The sequence below is a fragment of the Mastomys coucha genome, unplaced genomic scaffold (assembly GCF_008632895.1).
Source record: "Mastomys coucha isolate ucsf_1 unplaced genomic scaffold, UCSF_Mcou_1 pScaffold15, whole genome shotgun sequence".
NCBI classification, from domain to species: Eukaryota; Metazoa; Chordata; class Mammalia; order Rodentia; family Muridae; genus Mastomys; species Mastomys coucha.
In genome coordinates, this window is record NW_022196897.1 from 111,931,930 (window position 1) to 111,949,180 (window position 17,251).

Genomic DNA, 17,251 nt, shown 5'->3' on the forward strand with positions numbered 1-17,251 from the left:
ATCTGAATGAATGAATGGATGATAAGGTTGTGTGTTTTTGCCTAGGAAATCCAACTGCCTGAGCCACAACCTCACTTCATAGTCTGAACACACACCTTCATAGGCTTCATCAATTGATTCAAAGGTCATTTCACACTTTCTACTTAAAGTGTTCTCTACAAACAGAGTGCCTTAGAGCAGAAGAACATACATATATACTTTATTATCCATTTAATGGCCATAAGGTGAAGGGAGGAAACAGGCTAGAAAGGGTGTATGTCCATAAGCTCTTTCCCCTCATTAGGCAATTCAAGTCAAAGTGTGAGAAGAATTGCACCAGCTATAAAAACTGGCCAATGGTCTTAAAACAAAAGACTGTGACAAGACCCTGGACAGAGAGATTCCCAGGGTGTTGTGTATCTGTTCAAGCCAGAAACAGGTCTAGAATAGAATGTGCTGACTGTGGCTAATTAAGCACTTTTCTTTAGTAGTTATAGTCTTTTGATTAGAAGTTTGATGATTTTGGAGGGGGACTGGGGGCTGGGGGCTGGGGTTTCATTGTATAGCCCAGGATATCCTTAGACCTCCCATGTGCTGTAGTTGTGATAAACACCTAGATATTTACAGTTGAACATTCTTTATCTCACATCAGATTTTGAAGGCTGCTACAGTTTATGCTTTAGTGGTTATCTGTCATCTTCCTCTATTCAATATTTTGTTGGGGTTGTTTGTTTATATACTGAATTACTGACCTTAATATGCAAATTAGTGCAATGGACTTTTCTGTAATGATATAATGAGATTCATGTTTGCTAACTAGTAGATTCTATAACCCTTGACAAACCTCTACAGAAATCAACTTTTATTTAAACAACACTGGTTTAAATAGGGGCTGTGGTCCACAAATGAAATCTAAGCATGCTGGTATTTGAAATCATACATTATAAGTTGATGAATGACACATCAAAAACAAACAATAAGGTAGAAAATGAAGAAGGAAGAAAAGGAGAAGGAGGAGGAGGAGGGAAGAAACAGCAATTGGGAGACCATACTGGCTGGTTTTGTGTGTCAGCTTGACATAAGCTGGAGTTATCACAGAGAAAGGAGCCTCCCTTGAGGAAATGCCTCCATGAGATCCAGCTGTAAGGCATTTTCTCAATTACTTATCAAGGCGGGGCTAGCCCATTGAGTGGTGCCATCTGTGAGCTGATGGTTTTGTGTTCTATAAGAAGGCAAGCTGAGAAAGCCAGGGTAAGCAATCCAGGAAGCAGCATTCCTCCATGGCCTCTGCATCAGCTCCTGTCTCCAGGTTCCTGTCCTGTATGAGTTCTAGTGCTGACTTCCTTTGGTGATGAACAGCAATGTGCAAGTGTAAGCTGAATAAACCCTTTACTCCCCAACTTGCTTCTTGGTCATGATGTTTTATAGAGGAAGAGAAACCCTAAGACAGAGACTGAGGAAGAGACAGCAGCAGTGTCAGACCCTCACAGGGGTATTGTCCCCATAGAACAAACCACATGACTATCAGGAGGCTGGGATTGTTTCCTGCCTAGACTCAAACAGACTTTTCTGCCCTGGCAGAGTTCCTCTTGAATTCCCCCCTGATGAAAATGATTAAAACCCAAGCAGCCAAAATAAAGCCTGTGAGCCCCACTCTGTGCTAAACATTGCCCTTCCTCATATGGGATCCATTAAGGCAGACATCTGATGTCTGCGGTTAAGCTGAGAATTCCCCACAGCCCGTAATGGTGACCGATGCTGAGCAAAAGCCAAACTTCTCCCCACAGAACAATCTTAGGTTTTTGTCAACACCCTTAGAGCAAAATAAAATCCACTCTGAGCCAGATGAGGACCATTCACACTCCCCCCCACCCCCGGGGCTGTAAAGAGAGGACAGCTCCTGCTGATGCAACGATGAGCCAACACCTGGAGCTGCCAGGCTGCTCCTTAGCTGATGGAAGCTGCCTGCAGCTGTTAGCATAAAAAAAAAAAAAAATTAAAATGAGTAGCCGCAGAACAATCTCTCCATACTACGTTCAGGTAAAGACTTCAAACACTACCATTATGGATATATGTATTTTCCATAGTGGGAACTCATTTAATGCAATGTGACTAAGATGTTTATAAGTTACAGAGGATTAGGAAGAAGTTCATTTAATGAATATTTTTAAAGATCATGTGCCCTTGGTGTTGGGCCCTGGAGAGTCTAAAGATAAGGCTACCTGACCTCAGGTAACACTCAGCCTGTTAGCTGAGATAACCATGAGTCCCAGGAGATGGAATCGCACTGCTGTGGTGAACAAAGCATTCTGGGCAATACCATAAGATACAGTTACTTGGAAAAGAAGAAAAACAAACGACATTTAAATTGTACATTACCAGATGAGAAGGAATTTTTCAGCCCAAGGGAATTAGGGAAAAGAATTGTTGTAAGCATACATTTAAAAACAGCAGCAAATACACAGGAGATAAGAGGATATAATGATATAATGCATCCCAGGAATAGTGAGCTGAGATGATGCTTGAGCACAAAGTTTAGAAAGTAGAGAAAGATAGGTTGGTGTCACTTTGGATGTGACCTTGAGAAATATATAAGGAGCATTGACCTGGGGATTCTGGGACGCCAACATTTTTTTTTTTAAGTAGTGACATGTTCAGTCTATGCCTTAGAAAGAGTAGCATATTGCCAGCATAGAGTGTTGCTTTAATGGAGGCGATTTTGAAGACACTGCAATAATTCAAGTAAGTAGTAACAAGACCGCTAACTAAAGCAATGATACTGGTAACTGAGAGGAAAGGACAATGGAATTATACTGAGAAAAAAATGTGGTTTAGTAGACACTAGGTTTGCAGATAATTCTAGGATGCATTTGGCAAGGAAAATTTAGGAAAACATTGACAGGATTCTAGAGAAACTCTGAATTTGGAGAATAACAAAGAAACATCTCAAATATTCCAATGAAAAATGACTAACAATGACTAACAATGTTATCCTAGAGTGGTGCTACTCCATCTCTGGTCCCCTATGGTGTACCATCAGCATCACTTAGAACTTATCAGAAATGCAAAGCTGGGGACTCTACCTCCAATGAACTAATTCACAAACCAGTTCCCAAAGCCAAGTGATCTGTAAATACTTTTTTCAGCTTATTTTCTAATAAGCTAAAAGCTGGGAACCATTTTCCTAGTGAATAAAAGATATGGAAGTGTCAAAAGCAAGTGAACTACCAAGAAGTTAGGAGGCCAGGTTTATTTGAGGAGTAGTCATTTTGATTTTTCACTGCTGGAGGTTGAACCCAGAGCCTTGCACATCCTAGGGAAGCACTTTACCATTGAGCTATGTCTTTGGCCATAACTAAACTTTAAAGAAGACAACCCCCGATTTAGTTATTTTCTTTGCATCTGACTAGCTGTGTAAAACTTGTGCGCTATGTGATGCTCTCCAACAAATGACTTAAAATCTTCTAGTTTAGTTTCTTGTGTCCTAAGTGAGAGTGATAGGCTGTTGCCAGAACCCTCACCAGAGATGCTTCTACTTTCAGTAGATGGTGGTTAACATGGAGACCCACAACTGGTCAAGATGCAGAGAACGAGAGAGATTGTAGGATATTCAACCCTAATAAATGGGACACCTATGTCATACCCCTCATCCCAAAGCTCAGGGATCACTATGGAAGAGGGACCAGAAAGAGTCTAAGAGCCAAAGACATTGAATGACTCCAAGGAAACTCTATCTGTGAACACAGCAGGGCAGCTGCACACATGAACTCACAACAGTTGAGACAGCATGCAGAAGACCTGTGCAAGCTCAAGGCAGACCAAATCCCAGCATGGAGTGGGAAGAGGGTGGACATGAAGTTCCCTAGCCAAGAAACTATTTGAAATTGATAGCTTCTAGGAGAGGAAGAGTCAGTTTTTCTTTAAGTAGTCCCTGGAAAGTTGACCACACTCCAGTGGAAGGTCACACATCCAAGAATATAAGATCAGCACAAATTGGACTTGATAGGTTAAAGAAAGAAACAGGATGCAGAGTTGGATGAGTAGGGAAGGAGAAGGTTCATCTGAGAGGAGATTGGGGAGGAAGTAAATATGATTAAAACACAAAAAAATTCTCAAAGAACTAAGAAAAAGGTAATTTTTAAAGATATTAAGAAAAAAGCCTGCTTAGAGATGAAAAGGATTGGAAAAGGGGGCGTGTGACATCTGAAAACAATGAAATAGTGATAAGGTTAACATTGAGTTATAAAAGCATGGATGTAATGTGGTACTTAATAAGCTATCACCTCCAGCAATGGGGATAAACAGAAATAATGAATGACATGAGAATGGTCAATGATGCTGGGCAGAAATAATAAATGATGTGAGAACAGCCAGTGATGTTGAGCAGAAATAATGATACAAGGAGAACCACTGAAGCTGAACAGAAATAATGAATGACACGAGAATGGCCAGTGATGCTTGGACAGGAATAATGAATGATGTAAGAACAGCCAGTGATGTTGAGCAGAAATAATGATACAAGGAGGACCACTGAAGCTGAACAGAAATAATGAATGACACGAGAATGGCCAATGATGCTTGGACAGAAATAATGAATGATGTAAGAACCGCCAACAATGCCCACAACAACCAGCAAAAACTACACAGTTCAGAAACTCTCCGGAACCAGAATTAAGTAGCTCTCCAGTCAGACTTCTAGGTTTTACTCCCCACAGTGTCACCAGCTTTTGGACTCAGGTAAGTCACTGCACTTTTTTGTTTTGTTTTCTTGAGACGGTTTCTCTGGATAGCTCTGGCTGTCCTGGAACTCACTCTGTAGACTAGGCTGGCCTCAAACTCAGATATCCGCCTGCCTCTGCCTCCAAAGGGATGGGATTAAAGGCATGCATCACCACTGCCCGGCACTGCACTTTTCTGTATCTTGGTTTTATTATCTATACAATGGGCATAAAAATAATAACATATACTGCAGATACTTCAGATAGAGAATTCAGAATAATGTTGGGCATGTAATAAGCTCTTGTTGAATTTTATTCACAGATCACTACACTTTTGAGGCTAAGTTGAGGATCATGAGGGTTCATAAAGATACAAAAATGTAGCACATAGTTGAGAGTCAAATTATCTGGGACAAGCATCAGCATAACTATAGATGCATCGAAAGATCGATAGTAATTGTAGCTAGCCAACATACCTATGACAGACATTCTTTTCCGGATGTTGTTGAAATCCAAAAAGGCAAGTAACTGATAAGTAACCAGTGTTCCCAATTCTTCTATTGTAATTGTGTCTGGGGTTCTAGACTTAAAAATGAACCCAAAATTTCTAGCAGCAGTAACCAGAGCTCCTTCATCGGGTGACTGGACTTGGTAAACCAGTTGTCCTAAAAGGGAAAGAGACAAACACATTCTGTACTGGGGGTAATAATTCACATTCATACTTCCAATGCTAACCCCAATGCATTCTTTAATAACTAACTAACTCCAGCATCGACTCTAAACACTTTCCTATTGGACTCACTGTCCAACCGGGAGTCTGTCTCTCCACTGTGATAAAAGTTGCTTGGCTAGTAGACCATAGATAGGTCTTCACTAGACTAGAGGTTCCAACTAAAACATTGTAATAGGATTCTCATATGATTCCAATGAGATTCTCATGGTAAGCCTTTAGAAGTAATGATTACTTAAATTCTCATCTTCATTTTTATACTGATGGAACCTATGGCTGAAAGAGGTGATATGATCATTAGAAAGATCAAACAACAAGGAGTGGGGAAGCACATAGTCTGACCTTTCCTTTGCTAAGTCACTAATGATCTTTTTATGAGACTGAATATATAAAAGTCCACCAAAATATAAAGGATCAAATAAGATGTTAAGGACTTGTTACTTGTATGTGTGCCATAGTGGAGCTAAGAGGAGAGGGAAAGAATGAAACATAAAGAAAGACTAAAAAATGCCTTAAAAATAAATGTAATCCCATTTACATAAAATTATATAGTGTTTGGAAAATAAGTCAGAAGATGTAGGCATTGATAGATCAGTATTTACTCTTTATAGTGTTCAAAGATAAAATTGTTATGTAATTGGTTGTTCTATTAGTGGGTAGACTGTAGGTATGCTATGGATTCCTCGTGAAAAAGTAAACCTTACTTCCCTGCATATATTCAAAGTTACATTTATAAGCAAGTGAAAGAGTGAATCAGGTAAAAGGCAAAGGCAGGAACATTTCTGTAAGTTGAGGTCAACCTGAGTTACTTAGTGAACACCACCAATCAGAGGAATATAGCAAGACTCTGTCTCAAAAAATGAAAAAAGAAAAGGAGCAAGGATAACATAGTTACTTCAGAGTCTCTCATGGTTCTCCCAGCCTAGGGGCTTACCATTAGGAGGTAGAAACTGACAGATCAATAGATGGATGGATGGGTGGATGGATAGATAGACAGATAGATAGACAGACAGATAAAAGAAGAAAGAAATGTTAAGGAACATAAAGAAATACATATTTGTGAATCACACAAACATCAACCACAGTTATAGACATAGCACCTGTGAGGTTTTAAAAGAATGAAAAACATGGTGAGATGTTGCATATACCAGGGCAGCATTGATAACTGTAGTGGCTATTCCTGGTTGTCAACTTGACTATATCTGAAATGAACTACAATCCAGAATTAGAAGGCTCACCTGGCCCTAATCTGGAGGCTGAGAGACACAATTTCCGACCTGAATCTTGGCATGGAGATCTTGAGGTATAGTGGCTATGAATCCCAGAGGATTAAGACAGAAAGATCTATGAGTTCAAGATCTGGGATTAAAGGTGTGGTGGCATAGTGGCTATGAATCCTAGAAGATTAAGACTGGAAGATCTACGAGTTCAAGCAAGGTTATCTGGGATTAAAGGTGTGGTGTCACACACCTTTAATCTGGGCCACACCTTTTGCTGGAGACCTATATAAGGACATTGGAAGAAAGAAGACCCTCTCTGCTTCGCCTGCTTGCCTTGTGGGACTGAGCAACTGCTGGATCCTCAGACTTCCATTCACAGCTGCTACCAGCCATTGTTGGGAGTTGATTGTTGGGAGTTGGACTACAGACTGTAAGTCATCAATAAATTCCTTTACTACATAGAGGCTACCATAAGTTCTGTGACTCTAGAGAACCCTGACTAATACAATAACTATCAAGGGATCTTTGTTTTACTCGAAAGAAACCTTAGGCTTTCATGAGTTTAGGTTAAAGTCCCAATAATAAAGGTTCATCGTTTTCAAAGGAGCAGAAATCAAAGGGGCTCAACCAATGAAAGGACAAATAAGAGAAAGAAGAGTCTAAGAAAGGAAAGGTAGGACAAAGAGAAGACAAAATGAGATAGTTGAAAAAGACTCAAGATGTTATCAACAGCTGAGCTTTACGTATTTAAAACTAAGTGTAGTGGTGACCAAGGAAAACAGATCGAATGTTCTCTTTGGCCTTAGCTTTGTCTATGCTGATTTTTTTTTAATGTTAAAACATATCATCTACAAGAGATGTGCCAAAAATATAAGCAAAGAGATAAATGAAAAATAATAAAAGCTAGGTGTATAAACACCTAGGAAGCAGGCGCAAACAATCACAGTGAACTCTGAGACAAAAATGACGACTGGAGAAAAGTGAGGTCAAAGGATACAGGCTGAGGCCTAATGAAGACAGAAGTCTGAGCCATTATCAAATATAACCTCATAAAGCAAGCTTTGCTGGAACTACAAATGTTAGCATACAAGCGTGCTGCTCTACTAGAGGCTCTTGACATACTTTAATTAGCTGAGAAATCAAGTTGTCTAAATAATACATTTAAGAAAAACACTTAGAAGGCTGAGGCCTAAAGTTTGCCTGGGCTACAGAATAGCAGCCTCTCACTAAATAACAAACAAAGAAACAAAAGGACAGAAGTTTGAGTAATATAATTCAAAAACTGTTGAATGTAATTGTTGAATGTATATGTTTAGAATATAGTACCCCCAAATTATAGAATATACACTCATTTCTAGCATTTATTAAATGTTTTTGAAAATTAAACCTGTGCTAAGCTATTATCAAGCTTCAACAAATTTTAAAATTGCTACAATAAGGCAATAAAAGAGTTTTAAAATTGTCTAACATATTTTATTGTCATTTACTAAAAAAAGTAAAGAAAAGAAAATAAATCTTCCTAAAGTGCTTGGGTTTCCTTCTCTCTTGTTCTGAAACTTTACTCTGGCACAGACCAAAACCACAGTGTCTCCAAGCAGCTGCCCCTCGAGCCAAATGCCACAAGCTTGCAGCAATATCCTCTACCATGAGCTGAATTTTAAGTATTAAAACTTTTAGTGTTGGAATTGTATTCTTATCTTCCCCATAAGTGACATTTCTACAGAAGGGTTTAATTTGGGATGTTCTTTAGCATGGAGGGATTCGCTTGAGCCTGGGCAGCATATCCCACAACGAAAGCTTTGAAATGAAAGCAAATTCACATTTCCTCAAGACAGAACCCAACAGTGGAATTTAGTGGCTTGAGAGAAGGGTTAAAAACGGTTGAAATCATTCACATATCTAACTCCTTTCTCTCTAGAAATCCTTTTTGGTGGCCAGAGGCATTAGCCAGCTGTAAGAATGACTAAAATGTAAGAGCAGCCACAGGAAATGTTGGGTGGGAGTGTGGATGGCTGAACTCTCTCATTCACGCACAGCAGGGATATAAAGTGATACCTGAATGTTTCTGAAAGCAATTGAACAGTTTCTTAGAAGTTTAAACATATCCTTCCTTCTATCATGACCTGGCAATTTCCACTCTTAAGTGTTTAGTCATCCTCCTCCCAATGTTTTTAAACAAATAATTTTGAAAATACATAAAAAGTCTTTGTGACAACCAAAAGCTAGAACAACTTAATGTTATTAACAGAGAACTGGAAATGGGTATGGTGCGTTCATACAGAGTAATGCTACTTAATGAAAAAAAGAAAAAGAGACTAGCCATGGAGATACTGGTATGATACCAGAACATGACACAGAACATACAATTCTGCTTAGACAGAGGACAAGAAGACAAACTCATCTTTAGTGATGGAAGCCTTAGCAGCAGTTGGGTGGCCTAGAGTTTACAGAAACTGAATGGAAAGTGCAGAAGTAACCTCTGCATTGATGGAAGAGATTTATGCCTTGACCCAAGCAGTGTTTCTAGGGATATTTGTAACTGTTGAATCTCACCAAGCCACAGTGTGTATATGTGTGTATGTGGTGTGCATGCACATACTTTGATGTATTGAATTACAGTGCAATGTAAATTTTGAACGTGCTAGAATTGAAGAATGAATCTACAAGTCTGAGAACTATCTGAAAGATAAAATGAGAGTCTGATCAATAAAGAAACAAAGATAGAGAAAAAAATCGTTCAAAACATCTGCAGAAGAACATGAAAGCAGAAGCAAGGAAAAGCACCAAAGAGTCTCCAAACTCAGTGAACTAATGAGAACAGAATCTTGGGAGGCCTCATTAGTAACCTCATTGAAAAATTCCACTTGGCACTTCTGTACCACCATGCTTCTCTAGCCAGCTTGCTCTGAGTGACAAGCTGAAGCAATATTTGTATTCAGGCCCACATCAGGAAAGGGTCAAGATCTGAGTCTGAGACCAGAGACCACAGGTGAATGAGTGTAGTAGTGTTAGACTTCCACAGAATCAGAAGGGAAACAAGACAGGGAATCTGTATGCAATTCTGTCTCTAACAAGAACCCTGGCAGAATCCTAGTGTCCACTCTGGAAAAGCAAGATGGTAACCTTTGGTGACATGACTCCCAGAACAGAGGACCCCACAACCCAAGGACTAGTTATGTGATCTGCATCATCCATATGATTTTGAGCAACAGACCACAGTAATAAATGACATTCACCAAGCAGAAAGCCTCTCACGCAAAGAGGACCAGACAACCATAAATCACCAAACACTTAAGAAAACATAAAAGTTAGAGGCAGAAGGAGAAGAGGAAATGGAGAAGGGAGAGAGTGAGGAAAAGCTGGAGGGAGGGAAAGACCCAGAGAGAGAGAGAGACAGGCAGACACAGAGACACAGAGACACAGAGGAGAGAGAGAAAGAGAGAACACTAATTAAAATATAGCTTACTGGATAAAACAAAAGCAAATTTCAAATTAAGTATAATTAATATCCTCAAAGAGATCTAAAGAATATCATAACATTAATGGAAAACAGAGAGTGCTATTAAAATGAAATAGGGCTTGGGAAATGAAATAAACTCAAAAGGCAGAAATGAAAGAAACTTCCTTAAGGCAATTCCCAGAAGGGAATACAACGATTCCTTGTGGTGTTAATACTATAAAGATCAATTAAAGCCATAAATATAATTATGTGAATCTTGAAAGCAATTAAAATCTAAAGAATGGGTTAATCCAGCCCTCATTACTTCCTTGGGTAGTAATTTTAACTTAATATTTGGTGGCAAGAAGAAACAACACTTACAGGTAGAACTGTTAGACTTTGAAGGAAGAAGTTGACTCTTTGGCATCAGCAGGGTCTTCCCAGGGTCAAAGGAAAAGTGAACCAGCTGGGTCTACTGTATTTTATAAACCCTGAGCTCCAAATAACCACATAGCATGTAAAAGGCCTTGATTGGCATGATGACCACGGTGTTTTATTTATCCCCATTGAATGGTCAACTTCATCCATGGACATATGCTATGTGAACTGTATCTCCCTATGTGTTCTGGGTACTAGAATTTCACAGCCAAGTGTGGTGCTCAATCATAAGAAGCATTTCATCCCAGCTGAAGGACATATTTGGATCTTTAGCTTTCCATTGGTACTATCTCTTTTTCATTAATGTATTTATGGGGCCTGGAGTGATCGCTTGCAATTAAGGATGCTGACTGCTCTTTCAGAGGACCCAGGTTCAATTCCTGGCACCTACAGAGCAGCTCACAAATGTCTGTAACTCCAGTTTCAGGTGATCAGAGCCCATCACCCATGGGTACTACACACAAATGGTATACAAATATACATGCAGCTAAGATACTTACATAAATAAAACAAAAAATAAAAAATTTCCTGTTTCTGAGAAGCATTCAGAATAAAAACAAAAATCTAGAGACAAGAAAACCTTGCTTGGAATATTCTAATCTACCTTTAATTCAGAAACACCTCTTTTTGAATACCAATGCTTATCTTTGTTACATTTTTTTTCAAAGGCTCACTATTCAAGCACTTACCTGAACTATTTTCCTCTGACATTACAGTATGGCAGAGAGCGAGTAAGCGAAGGAATTCATGGACCTTGGGGTCCCCCAGCTCAATGGATTCCATCAGACTGTGGTCAAAGAAATGGAGTGTTCTTTCTGATTTTGATTTGCCTGAGAAGTCCACAGCCTCTTTTTTCTATAAGAGAACAACACCACCAAAACACACTTTTTCCAAAAATAATCAGTTGTCTTTTCCTTTTTTTTTTAACCTTTGTACATTTCACGGGTTGCCAGGATCATGGCAACCCATGAAATGGATTAATCACTAATTAATCCTGGATTGTTTCAAAACTAAAAATTTTTCTAGTAGATATTCACATGTTCTTGTATAGCAGAGTAAGGCCTTACATCTTTGAGGGCAGTTTATTAAGGATGTTGAACGTGGGGGTGAGGTGAAACATTTTATCCTGCAGGGAAGATCCTTAAATTCAGCAAGTAAACAACTCAGAATAGCTTCAGGGAGCCCCTGAAGCCAACCAGATTCAACAGACTCCATCCCTCTACAGGTATATAAACAGTAAGGACATTTGTAAGCCCTTAAGGAGGCTCTCAGGCCAGAAACACCTCCTGGAAGAGGTCAAGATCAGCCAGGCTGCCTGGGAAGGCTCAGACCAACCGAGCTACCTAGAAAGGACACTCTACTGCCTGCTGAGCTGCGTGTAGGATATGCACATTTCCAGCCATCATGGGTAGGTAGTTGCTACATTAAGATGGGCTCTGGTGATGCAGCTCTCTAAGCTACTCTGCTCCTGTAAATCACTCCTCATCCATTTTCCTTTAAGGAACCCCAATAAAACTCATTGGCTCACCAAGATGGAATTTGGTGGGTTCTTTGGTCTGTCATCGGTTCCCTATCTGGACTAAGTAGGGGTCTGCTCTCATATCCTTGGGGGTAGTGTCACACAACACATTTGCTGTGCACATCTTTCTATTTAAGAACTCCAACCTGATCTCCACCTTTTGGCCTTTTGTTGATTTCATGTGGTCACGGCCTATCTTTCAGACATTTAAACCTCAAGTTTAGAAACCTTATGACAGTCTTATAAGTAATAAAATGTCCTATTCCCTTCACAGCAGACTGTATCTCTCAACTTCTCAGTTTATAAGACCACAACAATCATTCAATTGCTTTGGTCCTCCGCTTTTCCACTCTATTACCATATCCAGGGCTGAGAACATGGATCTTCTACTTTGGAACCAAAATTAAGTATCCTGCCAAAGATGAAATCATATGAGCAGTATTTGTCCAATTAACCATCTGGCATCACACTGTGACCAGACTTCCTTTTCTTTGACTCCAAGGTCTGAATCCATGTGCATCACACAGAGACACTAAAGTACACCCACCTGGACACACCTCTGCCATGTCCAGAATCCATTTGCATTCCATCCTTACTTTGTGTGTGTTTTGGGAGGTGGGGGAAGATGCTTACATTCATGCACTCTTTGTTTGGACCTGAAGTTTCAATGTGTTCTTTTGCAGGATGAAGAAATAATGCTTTGGGCAACATGCTCCTTTCTGCCTTAGCCTGCTTTTATTTATTCACTGATCTAGTATTTACAGGAACTAACAGGGCTTAAGCTATGCTCTGCCAAGAGGCAGCTGATACACCATCACTATATAGCTTGAATCACCTATAAAGCCATCTAGGAGAGGAATAGATATAGATATAGATATAGATATAGATATAGATATAGATAGAGATAGAGATAGAGATAGAGATAGAGATAGAGATAGAGATAGAGATATAGATATAGATATAGATATATGTTTGGGACTGGAGCTTGAAGCAATATTGACTTCACTCACTGACCTCTGGCACACAGGAGCCCTAACTAGTTGTCTTGACCCAACATTGATAGCAAAGAGCCCTGGAGCTCTTGGGAGTCTTATAGCAACAGCATTCAATAAGCTTGGGTGGACTGGGATAGTGTGCATGCCAGTGGGACACTCCCAACATTTCCCTCCACTGTCTATGGGGCCCTGGTAGCCTGTCATCCTGTTCTCTTTGAGAGAGATACCCTGTTGCCATTCCAGCATGGCAGCCAGATCCCTGAGTTTAGCTCCATCCCAAGAGGAAAAAAGAAGAGGCAGGACTTCTTCACAACAGGGGCAGGCAGGCGACCATGGCTAGAACACTAGAGCCCAATGACTTCTGAGTTTCCAAGCTGGGACCCTGGTGTGGTACAGAGACCTAGCCTCACAAGGATGACAGCTGCTAGGAGAGAAGGCAGAGTCAGGAAGCCAGCCATGTTGGTACAATGGCAAGATGGGTTGGTGCTCACTAAGGAGACATCTGCAATAAGTAAAATCCTGCTTCCCAAGCAGGAAGGCCATATCCTGCATTATGGGGCTGACTTGCTTTCCCAGACCCCAGAGCCTAATGCAGGACGTGGAGCTCATTCCAACTCCCAGGCCTGGGATCTGGCTGAACTCTTCAGTAACATGGGGAAAGAGAAGTGAGACAGAGACAGGCCTCTAGGGCTGTTTGTCGTTCACCTTCCATACATAGAGCCTACCATCCTATTTCATCCTGTGGTTGGGCAGCACTTGCAGTAGCAAGGACCATACTCTTCATGATGACCCATCAGGCTTTATCTGTCCACCCCCCATCCCTCCCCTAACCCAGGGCTCATGACCAACAGGGTAGACTTTCAGCTCAACCAGCTCAAAGAGTCAGCCTGTGATGGGCACATAGATGACAATGTGGCCTGTGCTACTTCTTGAGGAGTGATGGATTTCTGATCCGATGTGGCAATCGTGTGCCTTGGCTTACTTGGGGGTGGGGTGTGTTTAAGTGTATTGCCAATTGCATATCCTTGGCCCTCAGGGCCAAAGCCTTTAGTGATGGCTTCCATGCAAATCAGGGTGGGTCCTCTGTCCACACTGCTGCAGTTTAGGAGCACACTAAGCAAAGCATAAGTGTCTCAAGCGTTAGGAATCAGCAAAGATCATTGCATTCACAATGCAACCTCCAGTCATACTTCCCACCAGTGTAGAGACCTTGACATGAGACCTGCATTCTTCCAGCCATTTGAACAGGAAGATGAATCTATGGACAGCTCTAAAAATTTGGAGATTGTGTGGCCAAGAGACCTTGATTACAAGAAATTTTGAGCCATGTAAATCTATTTCTTGGTTTTTATTTTTACATTTCTCATGGTGGATAGTATAAATCAAGCCTGTGAGAACGTGTCATACTTTAAAAGCATATACTGTTTAAAACTAAAGAAAAAGAAAGAAAAAAAGAAGTGCATCACTTCTATACCTTAGTTATTTCTTTCTTCTGGCTCGGGTCATCTAGCACTTCACCTGCTAAAATAAACATTGAAAATAAATAGCCAGTAAAACCAAAACTAGTTTTAAACATGTAATTTTAAAGGATAAGCTTAGTGTTTTGCTTTGCTTGAATTTGGGGTTTAATTACATCATTTCCCCCTTCTCTTTCCTGCCTTCAATCCTTCCCACATGTTCCATTTTTCTCTACTTCAAATTAATGGCCTCTTTTCCATTAATTGTTATTGTATGTACATATATGTGAATATACATACATATTTCTAAATAAAACTTACTCATTTAGTATAATGTTACGTATATATTCCATTTTACATATGTACATATGTATATATATACATATATATATTATATTATATTAAATGCCAATTAGTGTACTCTTTCCTGAAGCACTATTACTAGATAGAATATAAATACAAATATTGGCACAATATGTATAGCCCTATAAATGGCAATTAATATAGAGGGAGAGAAGGGCACAAAGTCACACTCCCAGCTAAAAAGCTATTGGCAGAGGGAGGGAGAGATCATTATTTTATGGATGCAGCCTCTTGTAATTATACTACCCTCTAGTAAAGATCACACATCCAAAAGCCTATGGGCAGCAAAAGCTACACTTGACAGACAAAAATAGGGGAGGACACCAAGTGGGTGGGTAGAGAAGCTGAAGTGAATCTAGGAGGAGTCAGGGGAGAGGGTGTACATTAACAAAATGCATTGCACAAAATTCCCAAAGAACTAATAAAAAATGAGCAAACAAAATTAAGTTGGGGGACACTAGATGATAGTGCTCCTCATAAGACTAACAAAAGCCCCAGTGCTTGGGAGGGAGAGATGGCTCAGCAGTTAAGAGCACTGACTGCTCTTCCAGAGGTCCTGAGTTCAATTCCCAGCAACCACATGGTGGCTCGCAACCATCTGTAATGAGATCCGATGCCCTCTTCTGGTGCGTCTGAAGACAGCTACAGAACTGGAACTGATCTGGAAACCTCCTCCTTGAGACCTAGCTTTGATAATATATGAAGATGCTATGCATGCTGCCACGGGGGAACACGTTTGTTCTCTGTTGTTGTATGTTGGAAGTATATAATCATACTTTATTTTGCAGGGGGTCACAGTTACAAGATTACCTTGAGTCTCTGAAAAGACTTTGGACTTTTGAAGCACACTACGAGTGTTGAAGACTATAAGAAGTTTTGAAGGTCAATAAAAACACATTATGGATCATGAGATGGCCATAGCTTAGGAAGCAAGGGCTGAATGTCATGGTTTGAGTATGGCAGGTTACTCACAGGCTCCCAGGTTTGAACAGCTGTTTCCCAGCTACTGTCACAGTCTAGGAAGGATTTGGAAATTTGGGTGTTTTTTCTAAACTTCCCTTAGTATTTGAAGCATTGGTAGTATTGACTAGGATTCCCTTTTTACAGTAGCAAGGTATTTGCTTCCACCTGAACCAGACACTTGCACGAGCATGATTACTTACAAGCTTGCACCGGTAAGACTTTAATTCAAGTTTTATGGATAAGAAAGCTGAATACCAGAGTCAAAAGTGGATGACTATATTATAAGAAGTCAGTATGATAGGAATTTATTCCCATGTCTTTTCTTTCCCATGCAACCCTGTTACGGTATTCAATGTTTGTTTGTGGTTTTTCTGGAGTGCAGGTCTAAGCTATAAAGGCTTTTCAAGCGCTGTGCAGGAGGAGTCCTTGATATTGTAATGGACCTAGCCAACCTCCTAAAATATAAATCTCAGAGTCACGTGGTCATGGTCCTACCATGACCACATATGCATTCATCCTAATTAAATGATGGGAAGAAGAGAAAGAATTGTGTCTTTGTATTAAAAAGTCCCCTAAAGAGAGCCCATTGCAGGACTAGAGATAAAACAGAAGAAACCTTAAAAGTCTAAGAATGCAATGATTCTGAGTACAGAAACAAGATGTATATAGGTGTGCTGGACAGTTTTATGTCAACTTGACACACACTGGAGTCATCTAAGAGAAGGGAAGATCACCTGCATCCATAAGATTGGTTTCTAAGTAAGGCTATGGAGTATTTTTTTAAATTAGTAATTAATGTGGGAAGGCCCATCAAATTGTGGGTGGTGCCATCCCTGGGCTGGTGGTCCTGGGTTCTATAAAAAGCATGCTGAGCAACCATGAAGAGTAAGCCAATAAACAGCACCTCCTCATGACCTCTGCATCAGCTCCCGCCTCCAGGTTCTGACTCCCTTTGATGATAAGCGGTGATCTTGAAACGTAAGCCAAATAAATGATTTCCTTCCTCAGTTGCTTTGGTTATGGTGTTTCATCTCAGCAATGGTAAACGAAGATAATAGGTCAGAGTGAAAAGTTAAAATTTCCCAAAATCCAGATCTGTGACTCAAATCAAGTTAAGCTGTATCCAAAAAAGCAATTCTGAAAAGTATTGGTGTATGCAAGAAGTATGTTTTATGGGTATAAATACATTATAAATTATAATGCATATATAAATTGGGGCCAAAAGAGGATACTTAACCCTTTCTGTTCCTTTCCTGTATGCTATGAGGAAAATTACCAGCCTTCATACAGGTTTTAAAATATGCAAACTTCTTCTTGAGTTCCTTGTGGAATGTGGGTTGTTCTTCCTGTATTCCAGACTGTTGTGCTAATAACCATTTATCAGAGAGTGCATACCATGTTTGTTCTTTTGTGATTGGGTTACCTCACTC

The 17,251-nt window shown here is 40.0% G+C and overlaps 1 protein-coding gene across 4 annotated transcripts in view; it reads right to left on the reverse strand.

The window, feature by feature from the left end:
• The window catches only part of Atp8b4 (ATPase phospholipid transporting 8B4 (putative)), a 167,096-nt gene that overhangs the window by 48,303 nt on the left and 101,542 nt on the right, over nucleotides 1-17,251 (reverse strand). For 3 of the 4 annotated variants that reach the window (XM_031371777.1, XM_031371778.1, XM_031371775.1), the window contains exons 14-16: nucleotides 14,513-14,559; nucleotides 11,214-11,379; nucleotides 5,174-5,362 (exon numbers count right to left, since the gene is read on the reverse strand). In XM_031371777.1, the coding sequence (XP_031227637.1) occupies nucleotides 5,174-5,362; nucleotides 11,214-11,379; nucleotides 14,513-14,559 (402 nt within the window). The remainder of the gene's footprint in view (nucleotides 1-5,173; nucleotides 5,363-11,213; nucleotides 11,380-14,512; nucleotides 14,560-17,251) is intronic. The other variant, XM_031371776.1, reaches the window with a different exon arrangement.